The sequence below is a fragment of the Cyprinodon variegatus genome, unplaced genomic scaffold, assembly GCF_000732505.1.
Source record: "Cyprinodon variegatus isolate N-32 unplaced genomic scaffold, C_variegatus-1.0 Scaffold374, whole genome shotgun sequence".
NCBI classification, from domain to species: Eukaryota; Metazoa; Chordata; class Actinopteri; order Cyprinodontiformes; family Cyprinodontidae; genus Cyprinodon; species Cyprinodon variegatus.
The window spans coordinates 218,541-237,428 of NW_015150827.1; the positions used below are offsets into that span (position 1 = coordinate 218,541).

Sequence of the window (18,888 nt, forward strand, 5' to 3'; positions counted from 1 at the left end):
ACTGCTGAAATTGCTGGTGTGCAAACATCTTTTCCATAGGCTGTACAATGTTTACAGTGCTTTTTTTTTTTTTTGTCCATAAAGAACAACTGTAACGAAACGAGATATTTGTGTCGCAGTCATCGTCCACTTCATGATTTTTTTTGCAAAAGAACAAAAGAAGTGATTATTTTTGTCCCTTTAAGTGCTTTGTTCAGTTCGTGTTGGAGGTGGGCCTTCCTGCAGAGGGCAACGTAACGCGTTGCTCATCCATTCGTTTGGCCTGAGAGCGCATGATGAGGCTGAAGAAGTCCTCGTCGGGTACAGTGGGTCCTCGGACCGGAGGAGGGGGAGGGGCGCAGCGCTGGTCATCCAGACGGGAGCCCTGTAAGGGAGACGTCACAATCAGCAGCAGTTTAGTCCATTCTTCATGTCAGAATTTCTTATTAATAACTGCAAAGTTAATGGTCCTGCCATAAATAGAAGTTAAATTGTAATATTCTGCAACAGGTCATTTTATTTCAGAAATTTAAAAAAGGGAAACACCCTGTGCTTAACAATACATCAAGTCTAAAGTTCAGTTCCTCAGACAGAATATTTTTAAGACCAATAAAAAGGATGTTAAATACAGAAATATCTGCATACTTCAAATAATTTCAATGTCATGTACACTAAAGGCAACAGTACTTGGCAAAGGCTCCTTTTGCATGAGCGACTGAATCCCTGCAGTTTGGCATAGAGATGATTGGTTCTCCACTCCTCCACCAGACTCAGATCTTGATTCTCAAATCTAACATTTAGTTTAAATGCCACAGAGCAACTGTGGCATTTATAATCCAGAATTTAAAATCCAGATGATAAACCACCGCCTCTGGTTCCAGCGTAGCTTTAAACTAAGAATCCATCTCCTGGATAAGTCTGTTAGGCAGCGAGAGTCAGAGCAAATACGCTGTTTTACTACTATAATAGTACCTAGGTGAATCTGCCTCAAATTCTTAAAGATCTGCTTGCGCAGCTCTTCCGATCAGGCTTTTTCCCCTCCCCTTAACTTTCCATTAACGTACTCGTATAAACCACTGAAGTGCCAGTTTCTTTCACAATGACCTTTTGTGGATCATCTTCCTTTTGAAAGAAACAAGCGATGCATTACTGATGTCGATTGTGGTGATATTTATGGACTTAATCACCAAATGTTTAATATTTATATTTTGCGAACCCTCGCCTCTAGGAGCTGTCGATCATCTACCATGTTTTCTGTGAGGAACTGTCTGGGTAGTTGTTCATTTTTCTGAGTGCAGAAAATCTGACCCATTGAATGTTAACATTGATCAATTTTATTAAATTTTGTGTGAAACAAAATGTGTAGTTTTGATCAGATATTAAGTCCTAAACATCCAAATCAATAGCTAATCTTTATTCTTATTTCACTTTTTTTTTTATTTCAGGAAAAAAATGATTGTAAGCAGATATATGATGGATGCGTCTATAAGATTATTTTTGTTTGCTTTTTCAGGCTGGAACATAGAATATTTATAGAAAAGAAAAAGAGGACTAAAAGCAGCCGAGTCTCTCCCAGCTCTGAATGATCACCTGGCACTTGACGAGCATATCAAAGAAGTCGTCATCAGGCTCGGCATTGTCGGCGTTGGCCATCAGGTGGTTCAGCACCGCCTGGTTGCTGCCCTGATTCAGTCTCAGGCCCGGCAGGCTTCCTCCCGCTGCTGACGATTCCTCCAACCGTCTCCCAGAGGATCCTGATATGTTCACAGACTCCGATACAGCTACAGATTAAAACAAATCAATATTAGAAATAAAGCGTTACTCAAGGGATTTTCTTTAATTATTTTTCTTGATTGGTTGTTTGGACTCACATTTTCTGATGGTTCTGGGGGGTGAATCTGCTCCACTGTTTAAGGACAACCTGCTGCCTCTGTCCTGTATGGAACAACGCTGATCATCCATACGATTGCTTTGGAACCGACTCAGAAGGTCGAAGAAGCCTTCATCTCCGAGCATGTCAGGAGAGGGTCGCTGATTTAAAAAGAAAACAAGAAATAAATGAGAACCGATCGGGATCATTAAAGGACATAAATGAGTGCAGCGCTACATACTTTCTGTGGTGCAGATGTTTGACTTGTGTCCAGAGTGTTGCTGGTGTCTTGAAGGACTTTAGTGGAGCCTCCGGCTTTGTTCTTCTTCCCTCGCAGACGGCTGACGAAGAACAGCTTAGAGGAGCTCTTGGTCAGGGAGGGTTTGGATTGCTTGGTCAGGATCTCACTGCTCCACTTCTGACCCTTCAAAACAGAACCAAGCTGATTTAGAAAATAAAACATCTCAAGAAGGGAAATAAAACCCAGAAGACTGATCCTGTTTTCAGGAGCAGTAAAATGCTGCGCTGTGTGAGCAGTTCTTACATTCATCTTGTCAGGTGTGAGTTTCATCAGCTCCAGGTTCTCCATGCTGTGTCGTCTGCTCATCCTGGGCTTTGCTCCTATTTAAAATAAACACAGCATACATTATTCCACCTGCAGTGTATAACTTTTGGCATTTTGAATTAGTATACATTGACATGTTTTTTTTCAGAGGCTGAAGCTGGCAGGTAGTCTCTGACCAAAGCAGACATTCACACTAGATTGTTATTAAGACAGAAAGCAGCAACTATTTACTGGTGAAATAAAGGTCCAGATGATGCACCATTGGGGATGTTCTTATGTGAAACATGTAAACTGACAGGAAACCGCTTATTTTATCCTATGGCTGCGTGTCCTGAGCTCTTAACCTTATCAGCGACCCCTCACACCCCAACCATGGAATATTCTCCCAGCAGCCCTCTGGAAAGAGGCTTCACAGTATCCGCTTCTGTTATCAGACTGTTAAACTCTAAACGGGACTCTGCATTACACTTAGATCGTTATTCTGCACTACCAACTTGCTGAACTTTAATAATCCTTTTAAACAGGACACAATTCAAATGTTCTGCATTTTGCACTATATTCATTTTTGCACTGCACTGAACTTTTTAATATTAATGCCTTCTTGCAACATTATTTGAAACTGTTTCTTTTCTCCTACATTGTTACATTCTGATCACTGCTACATTTTATATTGATAATGTTTATCTTTTTATACTCCAACTCCAATATCATTATACTGTTGAAAAGATGTATGCAACGAAATTTCATTTTGTATACACTCTGTGTATACGTAATTACAATAAATTTTGTCTAAGTTATTTGGTCTGTTCTCAGTAAACAGAAAGAGCCCTGATGCCCCCCCATCTATATTATTAGAAACCTCAGTGCAAATAATAGCTTGATTCAAACTTTGTGTCACTCTAAAGGTTCCTACAATAACGAGACAAAGACCAACTCCTCTAGATTTACATCAACCTCTATTATTTGTACTTTATACTATTTACCAAAGCTAATCTCTCAACTGAACCTCGCACACTCTTGTTTGAAGCAGCAGGATTATCAGGGTTTTACCATGCAGGTTGTAGTCTATTTCCTTATTCTCAGACAGCGTGGAGTTATTTGTGCTGTAGCTCAAACCCAAAACAGTCTGAAGATCTGAGACATTCATACGAGCAGTCAGCTCCCCACTCCTGTCTCCAGTCTGGAAGGAAGGAAAACAAAACGTCCAGTGAGAATAATGCATTGTCAAATGCTCTGGTCAGGGTTTATACTTTCAGTGATTTTAACACATAGGTGGCCATAATGATGGTTACTAACAACAAACTTTAATAATTAAAAATCTCAATTTTAAACCAAAAGGAAGATATTAACTTTTCTAAACCAAAGGAACCAGTCGTTAAGTATCCAACAGGAATGAGATGTAAACATGCAGTAGGACAGATTCTGAAACATAAACCTGCTTCATGTAAAAAAAAAAAAAGATTGATTAAAATAAAAAGAAATGAAAAGATTTGCTAATGAAAGGAGTCAAACAACCTGGTATGTGACACCTGGACACATTTCCAACTTCATAAAGGAGCAAAAAGCAAAATGTCAAAAATTTCTTATTTTAAAAAAAGACTTAAAAATAGTCTTTTGAAGAACTAAATTGACATTTTCAGATGGATTATGGTGAGACGTCACACACCATCTGTGTGCTGTTCTCCAGGCTCTTGTTTACATTGCCAGGCTGACCACGCCTATATGTTCACCTCGTGCATGTGAACAGCCTCCACTCAGGGCTTAACTGATGCTAAGTTGATTAGATTCAATATGGCCTGATGATTCATTTAATTATAAGACAGTTATTATTATTTAATGCAGCCCAGAGGGGCTTGTTGGCGACCCACAGTAATCGTCAAAAAAACATCAAGAACGTCACGAATATTCTTTTTTTTCTGCCCGAATGCCAACACCTTGAGTCTGTTTCCTTTACTGTAAATCAAAATGACAAGACGAGGCAAACAATCCATTTTATATTGTACAACAAAATGGTCTGATTTTCATGTGAGAAATCCATCATATATATAATTAGTATAACCAAATTAGCCGTTGTATGTTATTGACTGTAATAGAAAGTTGCATTAAAATGTAGTCTTTTGATCTACAGACAGTGCTGAACAGCACACCAAGAGGTTAAAACATGCTTTTTGCTCCTTTGAGGCCTAAATTAGATTTAAACTGTTCATAAACCCTGTCTATTGCTCTGCTGTGGTTCAGTCTATCACCTCTTTGCAGATCTCGAGGTGCTTCTCGGCAAAGTGCATGGCTTGATCGTGGTTCCCCAGGGCAGTGTGAGCATTTCCGAGACTCCAGCATGCTCGGCCCTCCCCTATCCTTTTAAAAGAAAAAAAAGAAAACATCTAAATCTCTTGGTATACTATGGTTGAGACATAGCAGACACAATGAACTCTTGTGTGTTTGTACCGGTCGTTGAGGTCCTGAGCTATGATGAGATGTTTCAGGTGATAGTCTATGGCTCTCTCATAGTCCTGAAGTAACGTATAGGTGTTACCCAGACTGTAGCAGGCCTGCGCTTCCACAGCGCGGTCCTTCAGCTGCCTCGCCAGCTGCAGCGACCTCCTGACAGGCAAAAAAGGACAAAGCAGCTTTATTCTGATGCCATTTAATGGTTCCTCTCAGCATTAGAGAAACTTTTTTTTAGTTATTAGTTTTTTAGTAACAGAGCAAATAATTCAGCAGCTCAGACACAACAGGAAAAACAGAGGCTGTGTGATAACGTCACACAGAAAAAACATGCAGAGCTCCATTTATTGTGTTGCTCCAACAATCTTTATATGTGTTATTTATTAAATTATTCATAAACAGTTTTTACATCCTGTCGTATTCTAACCACAGACTTCGAGGAATTTAATTGCGGTCCAATGCGTAGCACTAACCATGATACTTTTCTTACACTTTAAACATGTATGAATGCATGCATGGACCACGGCTTACTTGTAATGCTCAGCTGCCACCTCAAATTCCCCCAAAAAGATAAAAGCGTTTCCCAGGTTACAGTAAGCCCTCCTTTCAGCGGAGCGATCTCCAAACTCCTTGGCTATCAGCAGACGCTAGAAGCAAAGCAGAATGTATTTCAAGGACTGTCAGGGGAGACCACAGAGGAAGGGAGGTCTGTCAGAGGTTCCCCCTTACCTGTTCATGAGACGCCACAGCTTTACCGAAGTTTCCCAACAGGTAGTGTGTGTTGCCGAGGTTACCGTAAGTTCGACCCTGAGCGGCCCGATCTCCGAGCTCCTTCACTATCGCCAGGTTTGCTCTAACGATCCATGTCAACAACAACACATTCGTCCGTTTAGATAAATGCAATGACAGTGAGGTCTGAGTGAGTATGAAGGACTCCCAGACAGCGTCTTAGGAACTTACTCGTAGTATTCTGCTGCTTTCTTCAATGCTATCATCACGTCTTCGGGGAAATCCCCCGGCTCGGCCCCACTCCAACAAATGCTTTTCCCTTTAGCATGGTACACATTGCCAAAGTTATAGAGCGCTCGCGCCTGCCCAACCTGATGTGAGCCAGGAAAACATGCCAAGGGTGAGGTGTGAAAAGCCCAAACAGAACTTCTACATTGAAATCTGGTGATCAGTTTGAATAGGTTCCTCACCTTGTCGTTTATGTCCCTCGCTATGTCCAGGTGCCTCTGACAGCAAACCACAGCCTCGTCAAAGCGACCCAGCACCTTTAACGTGTTGCCAAGGTTCCCGCTGGCTTTGGCCTCTCCAAGCAGGTCTCCGATTGTTCTAAAAGACTCTGTATTTTAGTACAATACATAACTGTATACATTTATAGGGTAGATAAGGTCTTGTTGAAGTGTTTCTAACCTTGTTAAGGTGAGATCATGTCGGTGGAAATCTAAAGCCTTGGCATAGTCATGCAGATGGAAGTAGGCATTCCCCAGTTGGCTGTAGATGGCACTGAGCACCTGCAGGTCCTCTGTGCCCACCTGGATTGCAGCTTCAAAGAAGGAGACGCCCGCTCTGTAGTCGCCCACCTTACAGAGCCGCTCGCCCTCCAGTGCCAGCTCCAGACAGGACACCTCCATCCTGCAGAAGAAAAGAGAAACCCTCTAATTCCTGGGTAGTCAGCTTTAGCTCAAAAAGAAAAGAAGCTACAAAGTGGTTCAACTCGGTAGAATTCCCCCCAAAAAGCTACTGGAAATCAGGTTGCATAAACTGTAGAAGAAAAACTGGCTTTTATGGCTCCAACCTAAAATCAGACGGTTAGACTCCCCCCTCACCACAGGGAAAGTCAAATTCCTTTTAAAGCGAAAAGGCTTTTCATCAGGGAGGCTTTCAGAGCTGCTTCCTGACATCTACAGGAAACAATGGCTCCAACTGGAGCTTGTTTATTATGGTGGCTTTAACATCCGGTCTGCCTTCCCCAGAAAGCTCACCATTCTGTAACAGCAAAAACTGATGGAAACCTACAACATTTTTCTTACGTTAGGTGACAGTTTTAAAATCCAAACCAAGTTAAATTTGCCTCAAGAGCTAAAATCTGATGTTTACATACACTGTATAAAAAGACTGTTAACCTTCAGGCCCTGGTTCATTCTTGTCAGAACATTGCAAAAAAATTTTAATCTCAATATTTTTTTTCTTAAAATAAGTGCATTTTTTCTTGAATTACTGAGGCAAGTGAGCCGCTTTGCCAATGGAACAAGACAATTTACATTTAAAATAAGAAAAATCTATTATATTGCCCAATTTAAGTGCATATCATCTAATTATCTTATTTTAAGAGTAAAAATAATGCCAATTCCATTGGCAAATTAGCTTGTTTACCTACTCAAATTAAGGGCAAATACACTTAAATTAAGACATTTTTAGGTCATTTTTGCAGTGAAGCTTAATGAGGGCCCCTTATAGCATTCAGTAAGGAAAGGTGCTTCTGAAAGAAAATAATTCTGAACCCACTGTGAAAAAAGTGTGGTACAGATTAGGGCTGAAGAGCCACTCGGTGAAGATGAAGCAAGACTCCAAAAGCCAAAAAAAAAAAAAAAAGCCATCTCCCAGCCTGAAAGTACAGCGGTGGCAGAATGGTCCTATGTAGGGGTTTTGCTTCTACTGGTACTGGTGAACTTTACAAAATAGATGGTATCACCCGGAAAGAAATTAGTTTGGAAACATTGATGCAACAATTCAAGACATGATGACAAAAAGTGAAACCTTGGGCAGAAATTCATCTTCTAAACAGTCAATAACCTTTAACCTACTGTAAAATCAGATATAAAAAGCATTATGATAAAAAAAGACATTTCTAAAAAAATAAAGAAAAACTGATCCCAGACCCATAAAAAAGTATAGTTTCAAGGTTGTCATGTAGGGAGAAATTTTAATGTAAACATAAACATTTTTTAAAAGTAAAAAAAAAATAAAAAATCAGAAAAATAATTTGTCTTATTTAGGCAAAAAAACTGCTTTGATAACAGTTCTGTAATATTGGGAGTTCTTCACAGAATTTTGTCTTTTATCTGAATGAAGAAACATGGATATAATTTTCTTGTTGCTCTTAGTTCAATCACAAACTGGTTATGGATTGTCAGACAATGATTAGTACGTTATCTATACATGGAAGAATAAGTAGTCCAGAAACATTCTGGAACTTTAGGTAGATTTTTCCCTCAGGAAAAGATGTTGCGAAAGATTAGTTTTGCTTAAAACATCCAGTTTGGATATAGACATTTTCTCTTGTAAACATACCCATTTGTTATCTAGAAACCTCTAAAAATAAAACAGACCAAGGTGACTTGTACTATGTAATGGCTTATATGCAAGCTAAAATGTTCGGCTGCACTGACGCCAAACACCAACAACAGTAGCTTTTCTCACCATCCAGCAAAGCTATAATTTGACAACAAAAGCAAACATGATATCCCAAACAGTCAAAGCGCAGCTCGGTAGCCTTAATCCTTAAATTAGAGGACAATACCTTTGTTTTCCACCAACCTCATACATTATACCTATTGCTGTGGCAAATACCAGCCTACCTGCCCTCTTTCCGTGCCTTACAGCAACAACAGCAGCGGCACATGGAACACCTGAGTGGCATTTACTGAGGTTTTTCTTGGAAAAAATAAGACTTCCAGAATGCAGCTCCTTGTGTCTCTCTGAAGCAAGGACAGACAACTTTACTCCTGATCTAGTAATCCGCTTCATTAAAAAAAAAAAAAAGGAAAAAAAAGAAGCTTATTGCTGATTTGAAAAATAGATAAAGGTCAAAAACAAATGGTGAGATCAAACGCATAAGCCGTCTGACGTCACAGAGATATCTGAGCCCGAGAAAAGGTTCAAGGAGATGCCCGGGATGTTGTCACAGCATTAACTTCCAATGCATGGCTGCGAGGAAGTTGCTCAGTCAGCACTTTCTCGGCTAATCTGCCCGTCTTTCCTCCTTGTACTCTTGTCTCCTGACGACCTGGTCACCTGAGCTTACATCCGTGAAGTATGCACCTGACAGATTACCGAGCTGGAGAACACTAAGTAGCCTGATTAGAGCTGCCGGTCTCTGTGCTGGGGTCTAATGGAATCAATTCATTGACGTGAACCATCCGGCCAGTTTAGAGACATCGGCCCCCACTCCCCCACCCCCAACGATGGCTTAGTACAGGCGTCCCCTATCCAGATTAAGTGGACACACGTGGGCAGACACAAATTGGGATGAATTTTTCAGGACTTTTTAAATATTTATGCCAGGCAGGAAGTTCCTTCAGCGGGTCACACCTGCTGCAAGAGCACTTTACCTGAGTTTGTAGGAACAGGCTTTCCATGCTACAGTTCAACTTTGATTACTGTTTTTATCTCAAACGGCAGCCCAACATCAGCAAAAAAACAGCACAGATGTGTTGATATAGAGAACCTGTCTACAAATAACCCAAAACGGAGCAACATTTGAACCATTGAAGGCTGAAAGAGGCCTTCACACTACTATAATCGACTGGTCTGTAAGTGAGAGAAGCAAAGTTCCTACCTGTAGCGGACATGAAAGGGCTGCTCCTCAGCTCTTGTGCTAACCACTGAGCCACCGCTGTCCATCGTAGTGCATAATATGAGGGAAAATCCCAGTTTCGTTCCCGACAAAATGGTTGCGGTTGAAAAATAGCACAATCTCAAGTAGAAAAAAAAAAAAAAAAAGAGTTTGGTGACAGTCACATAAAGTCACCAAGTGTGACAAAAGCTGCAGCTGTCGCTGTGCTGAGAGTAAACTCAGAGAGGTAAGCCCATGAGTGTTAGAGCCGACGAGTCCTGAGAGCGAGTCCACACAGCTGCTCTCGTATATTGTGTGTTTTGCGTCACCGCCTCTCTGTGAAGAGAACACAAGATGCTGAATGTGAAGCCTCTTTCTGGCTACCCGCTTCCATGGTAACACCAACCAAACAGCAGCACGGACAAGTGGGGCAAGCAGAAAGGGAGAGAGCGGGGCGGGATAAAACAAGGACGGGGCCGGTTGAGCCGAGCTGTCAGTCCAGAAGACAGTGACTCAGTTCATCCAGGCTTGGAGTGCATTTGTATGTGTGTGTGTGTGAGACCTCTTAAGTTGCAACAAGGTGAGAAAGCTGTGAAGGTCTTAGGATGTAATGTTTGCTAGCAGAAAATATCTGGAAAAAGAACAAGTGTCTTGAAACCTGTTGCAGGAAACAAACGGAAACTGAGAAAAAGAAAAAAGAGTCAAAAAGCCATTCACCAGAGGAAGAAAAGGTTAGGCCAAATCCAAAGAGTGACTGCATGATGTAAAAGAGCCAAGCCAGCCATTACCTAATTTCTCCATGAGGTCATACAAGCCACCATTAAATGCCCCCAGTTTAAAATGAGGTGCCCCGCCCCTTTGTGTACCACACAATGAGAAATAGAGCAGGCAAGCTTTAAACAAAATGGGTTAAACCCTTTAGTCTAATTGCTGAAATACTGCAAAACAGGAGAAATATTCATTTTTTCTTAAAGCAGCTTGAGCCTCTCTGGTACCACAAACATCTCCATATCATGCATGATTGTTTAACAGAGATAAGCTAAGGTTAAAGTCTGAACTACACATTTTTTAAATAAGAATGACTGAAAAGTGTGGTTGTTTAATGTCAGGCTCCATAACTCAATGCTTTATACCACCTTGAGATATTTTTGTTTGACCAAAAAGGTTTCTAATAGTAAAATTAGCTCCCCAGCATGGCTTCCAGTTCTGCAATAGCCTGGTTATGATTCATTTATTAGATTCAGACATGTTGCACAAGGGAAACATGTCAATCATGCACAACACTGGACCTTAAAGACTGAGTCTGGACACCACTGGGCTATGTTATTAAAAGCTTTGCACATCAGGAGACTATTTTAATAGGTTTGATGTAAACCATTCAATTGAAACTACAGCTGTATGTTAAGGGTCACTGGAAGGTGAACCTCATATCCAGTTTACCCAGCATGATGCTGCCATCACTCAGAGGATAATGAGTGCAGAGTGATGTGCTGTGTTGGTGTCCCTTTGATTATAGAGTTTATCAAGAAAACCATTAAACAGGGTTTCTACAGGAATGAATAACTCTAATTTAATTCTTTTTAATGCTCTTAGAAATAATTTTAATGCCACCAACAGGTACCCGTCGACAGGCTGCAGCCATTCCCCAAATTACTCATTTTCCAACCACTTTTGTTGAAATTGGCATTCTTCCCCATTCTCTAGCTTTTTCTCCGACTCAAGCTTTTTTTCCTAACATACGTCTTTGCGATCAACTGGAAGCAGTTCCACGCAAATATTTCGTGATATAATATGTCTGACAAAATTGTTTTTTATAAAAATGTATTTTTTTTAAAGAAAGCATTTTAAATGCCACAATAAACACATTTAATTCATTTTGATGCCAATTAAGGCCTTAATAAAAAAATAAAAAAAATTTAATGACTTAATTATTTTTAATGACCCTGTTAAAAGTTCAACTTTGGATACTGATTTTGAAGACCAAAACAAGTTTGCATTTATAATGCAGAAATGTTGCAATCTCCAAGTAGCTGTAGGGGAGGGGCTTCCCTTCATGTGTGCTATCATTTCAAAGCTAACGCAGGTTTTATCAAACAAAATGAGATATAAAGTAGATTTAATAACAACTTTGCTTCTTTGTTTTATACTTTAATCATTTTATGTCCAAAACTAAAAAAAAAATAGTATTCTATTTTGTTCATAAAAGACCATCTTAATAAGCAAAGAGGTAGAAATTGACAGAAGGATACAACTGTGCATATAGTACTAAGATTAGTCTTTTTGCTATAGGTTTACAGTCAACCTTGTTAGCAGAAATGTGGAGATTATGTGAATATAATTCAGATATGGCATCTTAAATTTTGCCAAGTATAAATAGTGCTTTTAATAAATCCTACAGCATACCGGTAAAAAGGACGTGTTTAGAGTCTATTTAGATTTATCTGGTTTTCAGAGATTTATATTTATATCCGATAAATACTAGCCTATTATAAAACTTACTATGAGCAGAACTACAACAACAATTTCAACTCTAACAAAAGCTCTGGACTGCTCTTAGAGCACACTGATCAATGATTAGGAATATTGTTTAATTCTATCAAAGAACTGCTGAACATGTTTCCACACCTTACAGTAACTGCCATCGAGTTATCCCGCCTTTTCTGTTGTTATGAGCCAACTGGCTGTGTTTCTCTCCCCATTTTTATTTACTCTGCTTATACCAGGACAAACAATGCTTTAGGAAATGCTCATAAAGAGAAAAACAAAAAAAAAGTAGATCTAACAATGATGGCATAATGGGAGATAAGGACCGAGTCTTTTTAAAGGCACAAGAAAGATGTGATTTCATTTAAAAAAAAACAAGGTAGTTGTGATAGTTGCGGTCTGTTTTCTTTTGGCCTCAAAGCTCTGAAATTACTACTGCCGCTGACAACCACATCTAAATATGGGTACATCACTATTACACAGAGAGGCAGACAGAGGCTGCATCACAACAAAGAGACCAAAATAACTCGGTTAGTTCAGGGATACTGACCGGTAATTCTTCCACACAGGGACAGGAAATCTGGGAAGCCTGGAAGGAAAAAAATAGACCATGAGTAACTCATTCAATACATCGTTACTCCCTTGCCTCCTCAGGTTTTTGCAATAAAATTAAAAACAAACACACAATTTCTAAGTTATGTTTCTTGTAATCTGTCCACTTGTAGAATGGTTTTCAACACCCCTGGAGAACGGGCCCTGGCCCGTGCTATGGGCCCTATACTGAAAGCATCCGCTATATAAATTGAAATATAAGTACATTTTTCTTGAAAAAGGTGTATTTTATCTTAATTGGAGCAGGTAGCCAAGTACATTTACTAATGGAATAAGAGGATTTAATTTTAATATACGGTAAGAAAAAAAAACAAATACTGTACTACCTTATTTTAAGTGGGTAATATACATTTATCTTATTTTAAGTGCAAAAATTTTGCAAATGATCTTAAAGGGCCGCCCCAATCCAATATTGATTTGGGAAATTGGTCCAATAAGAGACAGAAAATGAATATCTGTATATACTGGCCTTCCTCTAAAATGTCATATATTAGAATGCTCATTGAAACACTTTGCTTCTATCAACTTTTGTTAAATTTTATTTAACTTTTTAGTGAATAAGAAATTGGTCAGTTGTTATCACAGCTGATGTTAAGTATTGTTCTCTATTTGAGAAATATCACTTGATTAAACTTTTTGCCATTCTACACACAAAAAAAAAATTAAATAAAAATATGTATGGTTCATGTTGATATTGTATCGGGTTAATATCAGTGTCATTCAATAAGGATGAAGTATTGGCATCATATAGGAAGTGAAAATGTTCTATCAGGCGATAATCTTATTAACCTGCTCAGCTTTAGGGGAAATACTCTTATTATAAGAATTATTTACTTTTTTAGATCAGATCTTGCTGTGCAGAACCAAAGTCTTACCATCTTAAATATAAAGAGAAAGCTTTTCTTTATTTATCTTTTTTAGATAAAAAAGATGTTTTAGGATTAATATACTTCTTATTTTGAGAATATATATTGTGGTTTCAAGAAGTTTTCCAAAGCGAAATTTTGTCACTACATTGGCAGATTATTGAACTTATTCTGAGTAGAATCTTAAAAGAAAATGAATAATCCAGCAAAATATGCTCTTGCTTAGTGTATGAATCTTAAAATACTTTTTGGCAAGAGCCTGGTTAGATGGACAATTCTTGCTGTGAGTAAATGACCGAGTTATTAGTTCACATTTACAATTTACTTTAACAATTATTTGAAAATAATAATCACCTGTAATCTTAAGCCATATTAAGATACGGCCAGTTTTCACAGTTTAGATCAGGAGTCTACAACTATGGCTACAACTACGGTACTACTGCTCTTTAGAGGTAAACAAGCAGACCAGCATGGCAGTGCTTATAACATTCATGAAGGTTGGTTATAATTGTGATATTTCCTTGTTTGTGGAGAGTCAGACGAACAAGGCAGCCTTTGGAGAATTGACTTGACAGAGTCGGCTTTTGGGAAGTGGATATGACAAACGATAGTCTAATCAGGGCTTACAGTAGCAGGAAACAATGATAGACATTAAGGTTAATCACACTGCTAAGCAGAACTATCACTGGAAATCATGTGGCATGGTAGGGAAGCCAGTATTTTTATGAATGTCTGAAATTTCATGATTACGGAAGGTGACTGTAAGGAGATGGCGTGGTCTGCTCATGCACTCTTTGTTTTCTGAGAACTGAGCCAGAACTGAATCGCATCCTACTGATGAACTAGTAACATGCAGTTCAGTTGTGTTTGACAGGGTCCGGTGCAGTTGTGCGTGCCATTTACACTCAACAGTTGTCTCGGTTACCGTGCTCGGACCGATCTCAACACAGTTTCAAAGAGGTAGTTTAAATGGGACTATAGTCCCTCCAACGTGTCCTGGGTCATCTTCTAGGCCTCCTCCCGATGGGACGTGCCTGGAACACCTCCCAAGGGAGGCGTTCAGGTGGCATCCGAAAAAGATGTCCGTTTAAACTCAACTGACTCCTTTCGATGTGGCGAAGAAGGGGCTCTATTCCAACCCTCTCCTAGATCCCGGGACGGGACACCATTTTTTTCTGTGGGAGTGGGACGGGACAGGAGTGAAAATCCACTCCCGTGTCAGTCTCTACCTCAGACACGAGGAGATGATTCATCACACTCTGCTGCTAACCATCCCAGTGCATGCTGTAGGTCCTGGAAGGTGGGAACCAGCAGAACCACATGATCCACAAAAAGCAGGGATTATTTTTTTTTTTTTTATTCCATGAAAAAAACGGGCCCACTATGCCCCCCTGGTTAACTTGGTCTAGAACCGCCACTGCCTATAACACATCTGTTCAGGCAGATTTAGTTCTCTTCCCCAAAATCCCCTCATTTGTAGATCAGAATCAAAATAAAGGCCAATAGGTTTAATAAAACATTACCATATGTTTCCTAGACTGATAAACATTTTAGCCAATACTATATGCAAGATCAATAACCAGGGTTTACAATTTACCTACAGTCTAACAGGTCTAGTATGATCATATTCAAGTATGTCCTATTAGTTTTTTTTATAAATGTATTTCATGACAAAATGATACGGAATATAATTGCTCTTATTTTTAATTAATTAAAAGCAGAGTTGGGATTTTCCAGATATAGCTCTTAACTTTCTAAAGGTTTTTTTTTAAATATCTTTTAAAGTTTGCATGAACAGAACCCCTCGTCCACTTATGTGCCTCCAAGTAATATAAAAACATATTTGTCTGAAATGACCACGTCTATAGAGCTCGGAGTTTCACTTTCCAGATGTGTGTCTATCAAAGACATAAAAAAAAAATAATACTTCAGCCGGTTGAAGCGTTTTGTTGTTAGTGTATCCTCTCTTTATAGCCACACATTAGCACCGTTAGCCAGTTAGCCGCTAAACTTACGTTAACCGATCCAGCTCGAACAATGGTGAACTGTCTTCTTTTCTTCAACTTCGCTCACTATCAGAACGTCGGCCCTCTTCAAATACAATGCCTTAATTTTAAAGAAAAGGGAGTAACGGAAACAGCTAACCGCTACATTATTTTACAACATTGCTAGAACTTTGTTTAAACTCCGGTTTAAAAACGTAAATCCCTGCGATTATATTCATTATATGTATGTTTTCGTGAAGTGACCAATCAGAAAGCAGAATTCAAAGAAAGCCACGCCCCGAATAGCAACCATTGGACCAATAGATTTGAATAGAGAAGAGATGACGTGCTTCACTAACTTAGCTGTCAGTGCCAGTTTGACACGCCTTATACTTCAGCTTCAGAACAAACTGTTTCTTTTTGTATTAAGGAGGATTATTTCAAAACAATAAATGTATGTAAACACGCGATATAACAATATTAACGGTCCAAAACACCCTGTTCTTACTAAAACCCATTACTAACTCAGCATATAAGGTTTCCCCTTCGTTTCCCATAGCAACCAGACCGAGCTCGCGTTCTTCCAGGTCCAGACGGCCTGCGCTACAGTGTGGGCTGCATTATTGATGATACCACAGAAACTTTAGCCGTCCCAGAACTTATAAGACAAAAGAGGAAGGGAGGGAACACTGTAGCAACTCTTGACAGCAGCAGGAGGTTGTTGATCCATCTAAGGTGATGTCACAGTGGAGAAGGAGCAGCTCATAACCACAGTGAGTTTACACCAACATCTGCAGAACAGAAACGTGGAAATATTTTTGGACACTCGAAAATTATAACTGTTTTGAGACAGATGTAATGTTGAAATTTAATTGTGCTTCCTATGTTTAAGAATCTACATTTAAAATCTGTCTTTGCTGAGTAATTTCTTTTTAATGCTTTCAATTATATAAAAGTAAACTATCTCACTGACAGATAAATGACAGTACAAGAAGTTAATTGGCATGTATTGTTAAATCTATTTATCAAATAAATCTATCTATCTATCTATCTATCTATCTATCTATCATCTATCTATCTATCTATCTATTTATCTATCTATCCATCAGTCTGTCTGTCTAGCTATATATTTGTCTGTCTGGCTATATTGCTGTTAACCTAGTAAAGCAGCATTTCAGATACAGAGCACGGGAAAATGTATTGAAAAGCCTCTTAAAGTTAAAGGTAAACATATTCTTAACTCTGCCACCTAAATAATATTTTCCTCAACAATGCCATTTTCCAATCATATTCAAGTTCAGTTCTACTAAATAAATTTTCAGTTTCTTATTTCAATTTAAAGAACTATAACACATAAAACAGAAATAATTAGCCCTTAATAAGGTCCTTTGATACTGGTAAAAAAGATATAGAGAGTGTCCCAAACCCTCTAGCATAAACTAAATACCTCATATTCTGGACATTTAATCAATAAAAAAAAAATCTATTTATGTATGTTTTTGTTCATTTTTAAAACAATAATCAAACTGAGGGAATCAGGAAATGGATCCCTTTTGAATTTCTGGCTGATTAATCGGTGTTTCTCGAGAAATAACTTTTCTTTGGACCCACAGCGTTAAAAATAAACAAAGAAAGAAAAAGACAATGTCGCAGAATCTAACTGCATTAAGGATTTTGAAAAACTATAATATATGGTATAGTTCTGCTAGAAGTTTCTTCCTGTTAAAAGGGAGTTTTCCTCTCCACCGTCGCTACAAGGATGCTTGGTGTGAGAGATTGCCTTGGAATCACTGAGTCGATACAATCAACTGGTTTTACTTAGTTAGAAAACTTTGAGCCAACCATACTGTATATCTTTTTTTCCTCCATCCTTTATTGTCATTACAGTGTCACAAGTACAGAGCACAAAAATGTACTCTTTGCATTTAACACATCCGCTTGGGGAGCAGTGGGCTGCCATTGTTCAGCGCACAGGGAGCAGTGTGGGGTTAAGGGTCTTGCTCAGGGACCCAGAGTTCTATGCCCTAACCACTAGGGTCAAACTCCTCTGAATTGGTTGAACTGTCTCTGTAAAGTGCCTTAAGATGACTTATGTTGTGAATTGGCTCTATATATATAAGCTGAATTGAACTGATTTAAATCAAATTTAGAAACAATCAAAGCAGTGTACACAGAGTTCTTATTTCAAAGACTCTAGTCTACAACATTGAGCTAAGGGTGAGTAATACTTTGGGTCAAGGATGTCTTCAATTAAATATAGCAGGAACAGAGTTTGACATTTAAAGTGTCTGAGGTATGAAGACGAACCAGCAAAGACTCTGTTTCCTTTGACCAGGGGTCTAAAGGGATGTAGGGAAGAAAGAGGCTGTGGTGTTTAAGTGGGCTAATATACAGATTTATTGAATGATGTAAGAAAAGACCCACTGATCATCCCAGCTGCATCCACTGTACCATAAAAGGTCTTCTTGTTGCATACAGTGTAGCTCTGAAACAATAAACTGACAGCTGGTAAGCTGTTGTCAATTTGTTTGTTTTTTTTTCATCAAGGCGAGGCCCTGTATTCACTGAGTCTCAATCTTTAGAGACATTTCATAATCTGGATGCCAGTCCATTGGACCAAGAATCCTTTAGTTAAAAAAAGTTTCATGCATATATTTTAACGTTGGATCTTTCACACAATTTCTTTTTTCAACACACCAAATACTTCACATAAATTTCAAACAATAGCTTTGGATAGTTACGCTACACTTTGCTATAGGCATTCTGTTGAATAATTCATACCTTTAAGACATTATGATCCAATGTTGTCAGTTAACAACCTGTGTTGCTAAGGGATGAACAGGTGTTACATGGCCCTCTCCGTTTTTTCTGCTCCAAACACAGGTAAGAAGAAGCTGAGTCACATATATCTTCATCTGAGGGAAAATTCGATGGAGGAATCTGACGACTTAGATGAGGACGTCCAGGGAGAGGGCAAACCCACTGTGCTGTGGGAGAGGTGCATTCAGCAGAGCATTGTATTTGAGCTCAGTGAGGATGAAAGTCTCCACCTAAGTGATCTGGAGAGCTCCTTAGCTTTACATCTGTCCCAGGCAGAATCAACTGCCTCAGAAGCAAACATTCATCTCAGCGGTAAGTCAATTAGTAGCTTTCCTTGTCTCTACTTTGCTAATTAATTCAATGCAGCTGATATGATTAAAATCCTGTTGTAGCCAATTGTTCTATGATCCTTTATGTCAATTTAGTAGCATGTTGTTAAACAAAGTAATGCCTGTGACTTTCATGTTTTGTATTGAGATTTGAAGATGACAAGAAGAACAAAATTGTTAAGTGAAAGAAAAATCATACATGTTATTTTGTTACAAAATACACATTTAAAAAGTGTGGTGTGGGATTTCGGAGTCCTTGTGTTAGTTCTTTGTAGAACCATCTTGAATTACTATACTAATTAGGGATGCACGATATAATCGGCCCCCTATCGGTATCGGCCTGTATCGGCCTTAAAATTGAATATCGGACAT

The 18,888-nt window shown here is 38.9% G+C and overlaps 1 protein-coding gene across 1 annotated transcript; it reads right to left on the reverse strand.

The window, feature by feature from the left end:
- Nucleotides 1–75: 75 nt before the first annotated feature.
- On the reverse strand, nucleotides 76–15,620 carry gpsm2 (G-protein signaling modulator 2). The gene is made up of 16 exons (XM_015386718.1): nucleotides 15,398–15,620; nucleotides 12,455–12,493; nucleotides 9,424–9,756; nucleotides 6,276–6,497; nucleotides 6,059–6,194; nucleotides 5,820–5,959; nucleotides 5,589–5,712; nucleotides 5,391–5,506; nucleotides 4,860–5,015; nucleotides 4,661–4,769; nucleotides 3,465–3,594; nucleotides 2,394–2,470; nucleotides 2,091–2,273; nucleotides 1,851–2,010; nucleotides 1,570–1,760; nucleotides 76–364 (listed from the first exon to the last, which is right to left on the reverse strand). Exons 3-16 carry the CDS (start codon nucleotides 9,486–9,488, stop codon nucleotides 194–196), a joined length of 1,980 nt encoding a protein of 659 aa, XP_015242204.1. The 5' UTR covers nucleotides 9,489–9,756; nucleotides 12,455–12,493; nucleotides 15,398–15,620; the 3' UTR covers nucleotides 76–193.
- Nucleotides 15,621–18,888: the final 3,268 nt, after the last annotated feature.

Bases quoted from the DNA above. Each gene is read 5' to 3' on its own strand.
- gpsm2 (XM_015386718.1), bottom strand. From the start codon at position 9,488: ATGGACAGCGGTGGCTCAGTGGTTAGCACAAGAGCTGAGGAGCAGCCC. The intron at 4,770-4,859 runs GTACAAACACAC...TTCTTTTAAAAG, and splicing joins GCTCAGGACCTCAACGACCG to GATAGGGGAGGGCCGAGCAT. The intron at 2,011-2,090 runs GTATGTAGCGCT...TTTTTAAATCAG, and splicing joins AAACATCTGCACCACAGAAA to CGACCCTCTCCTGACATGCT.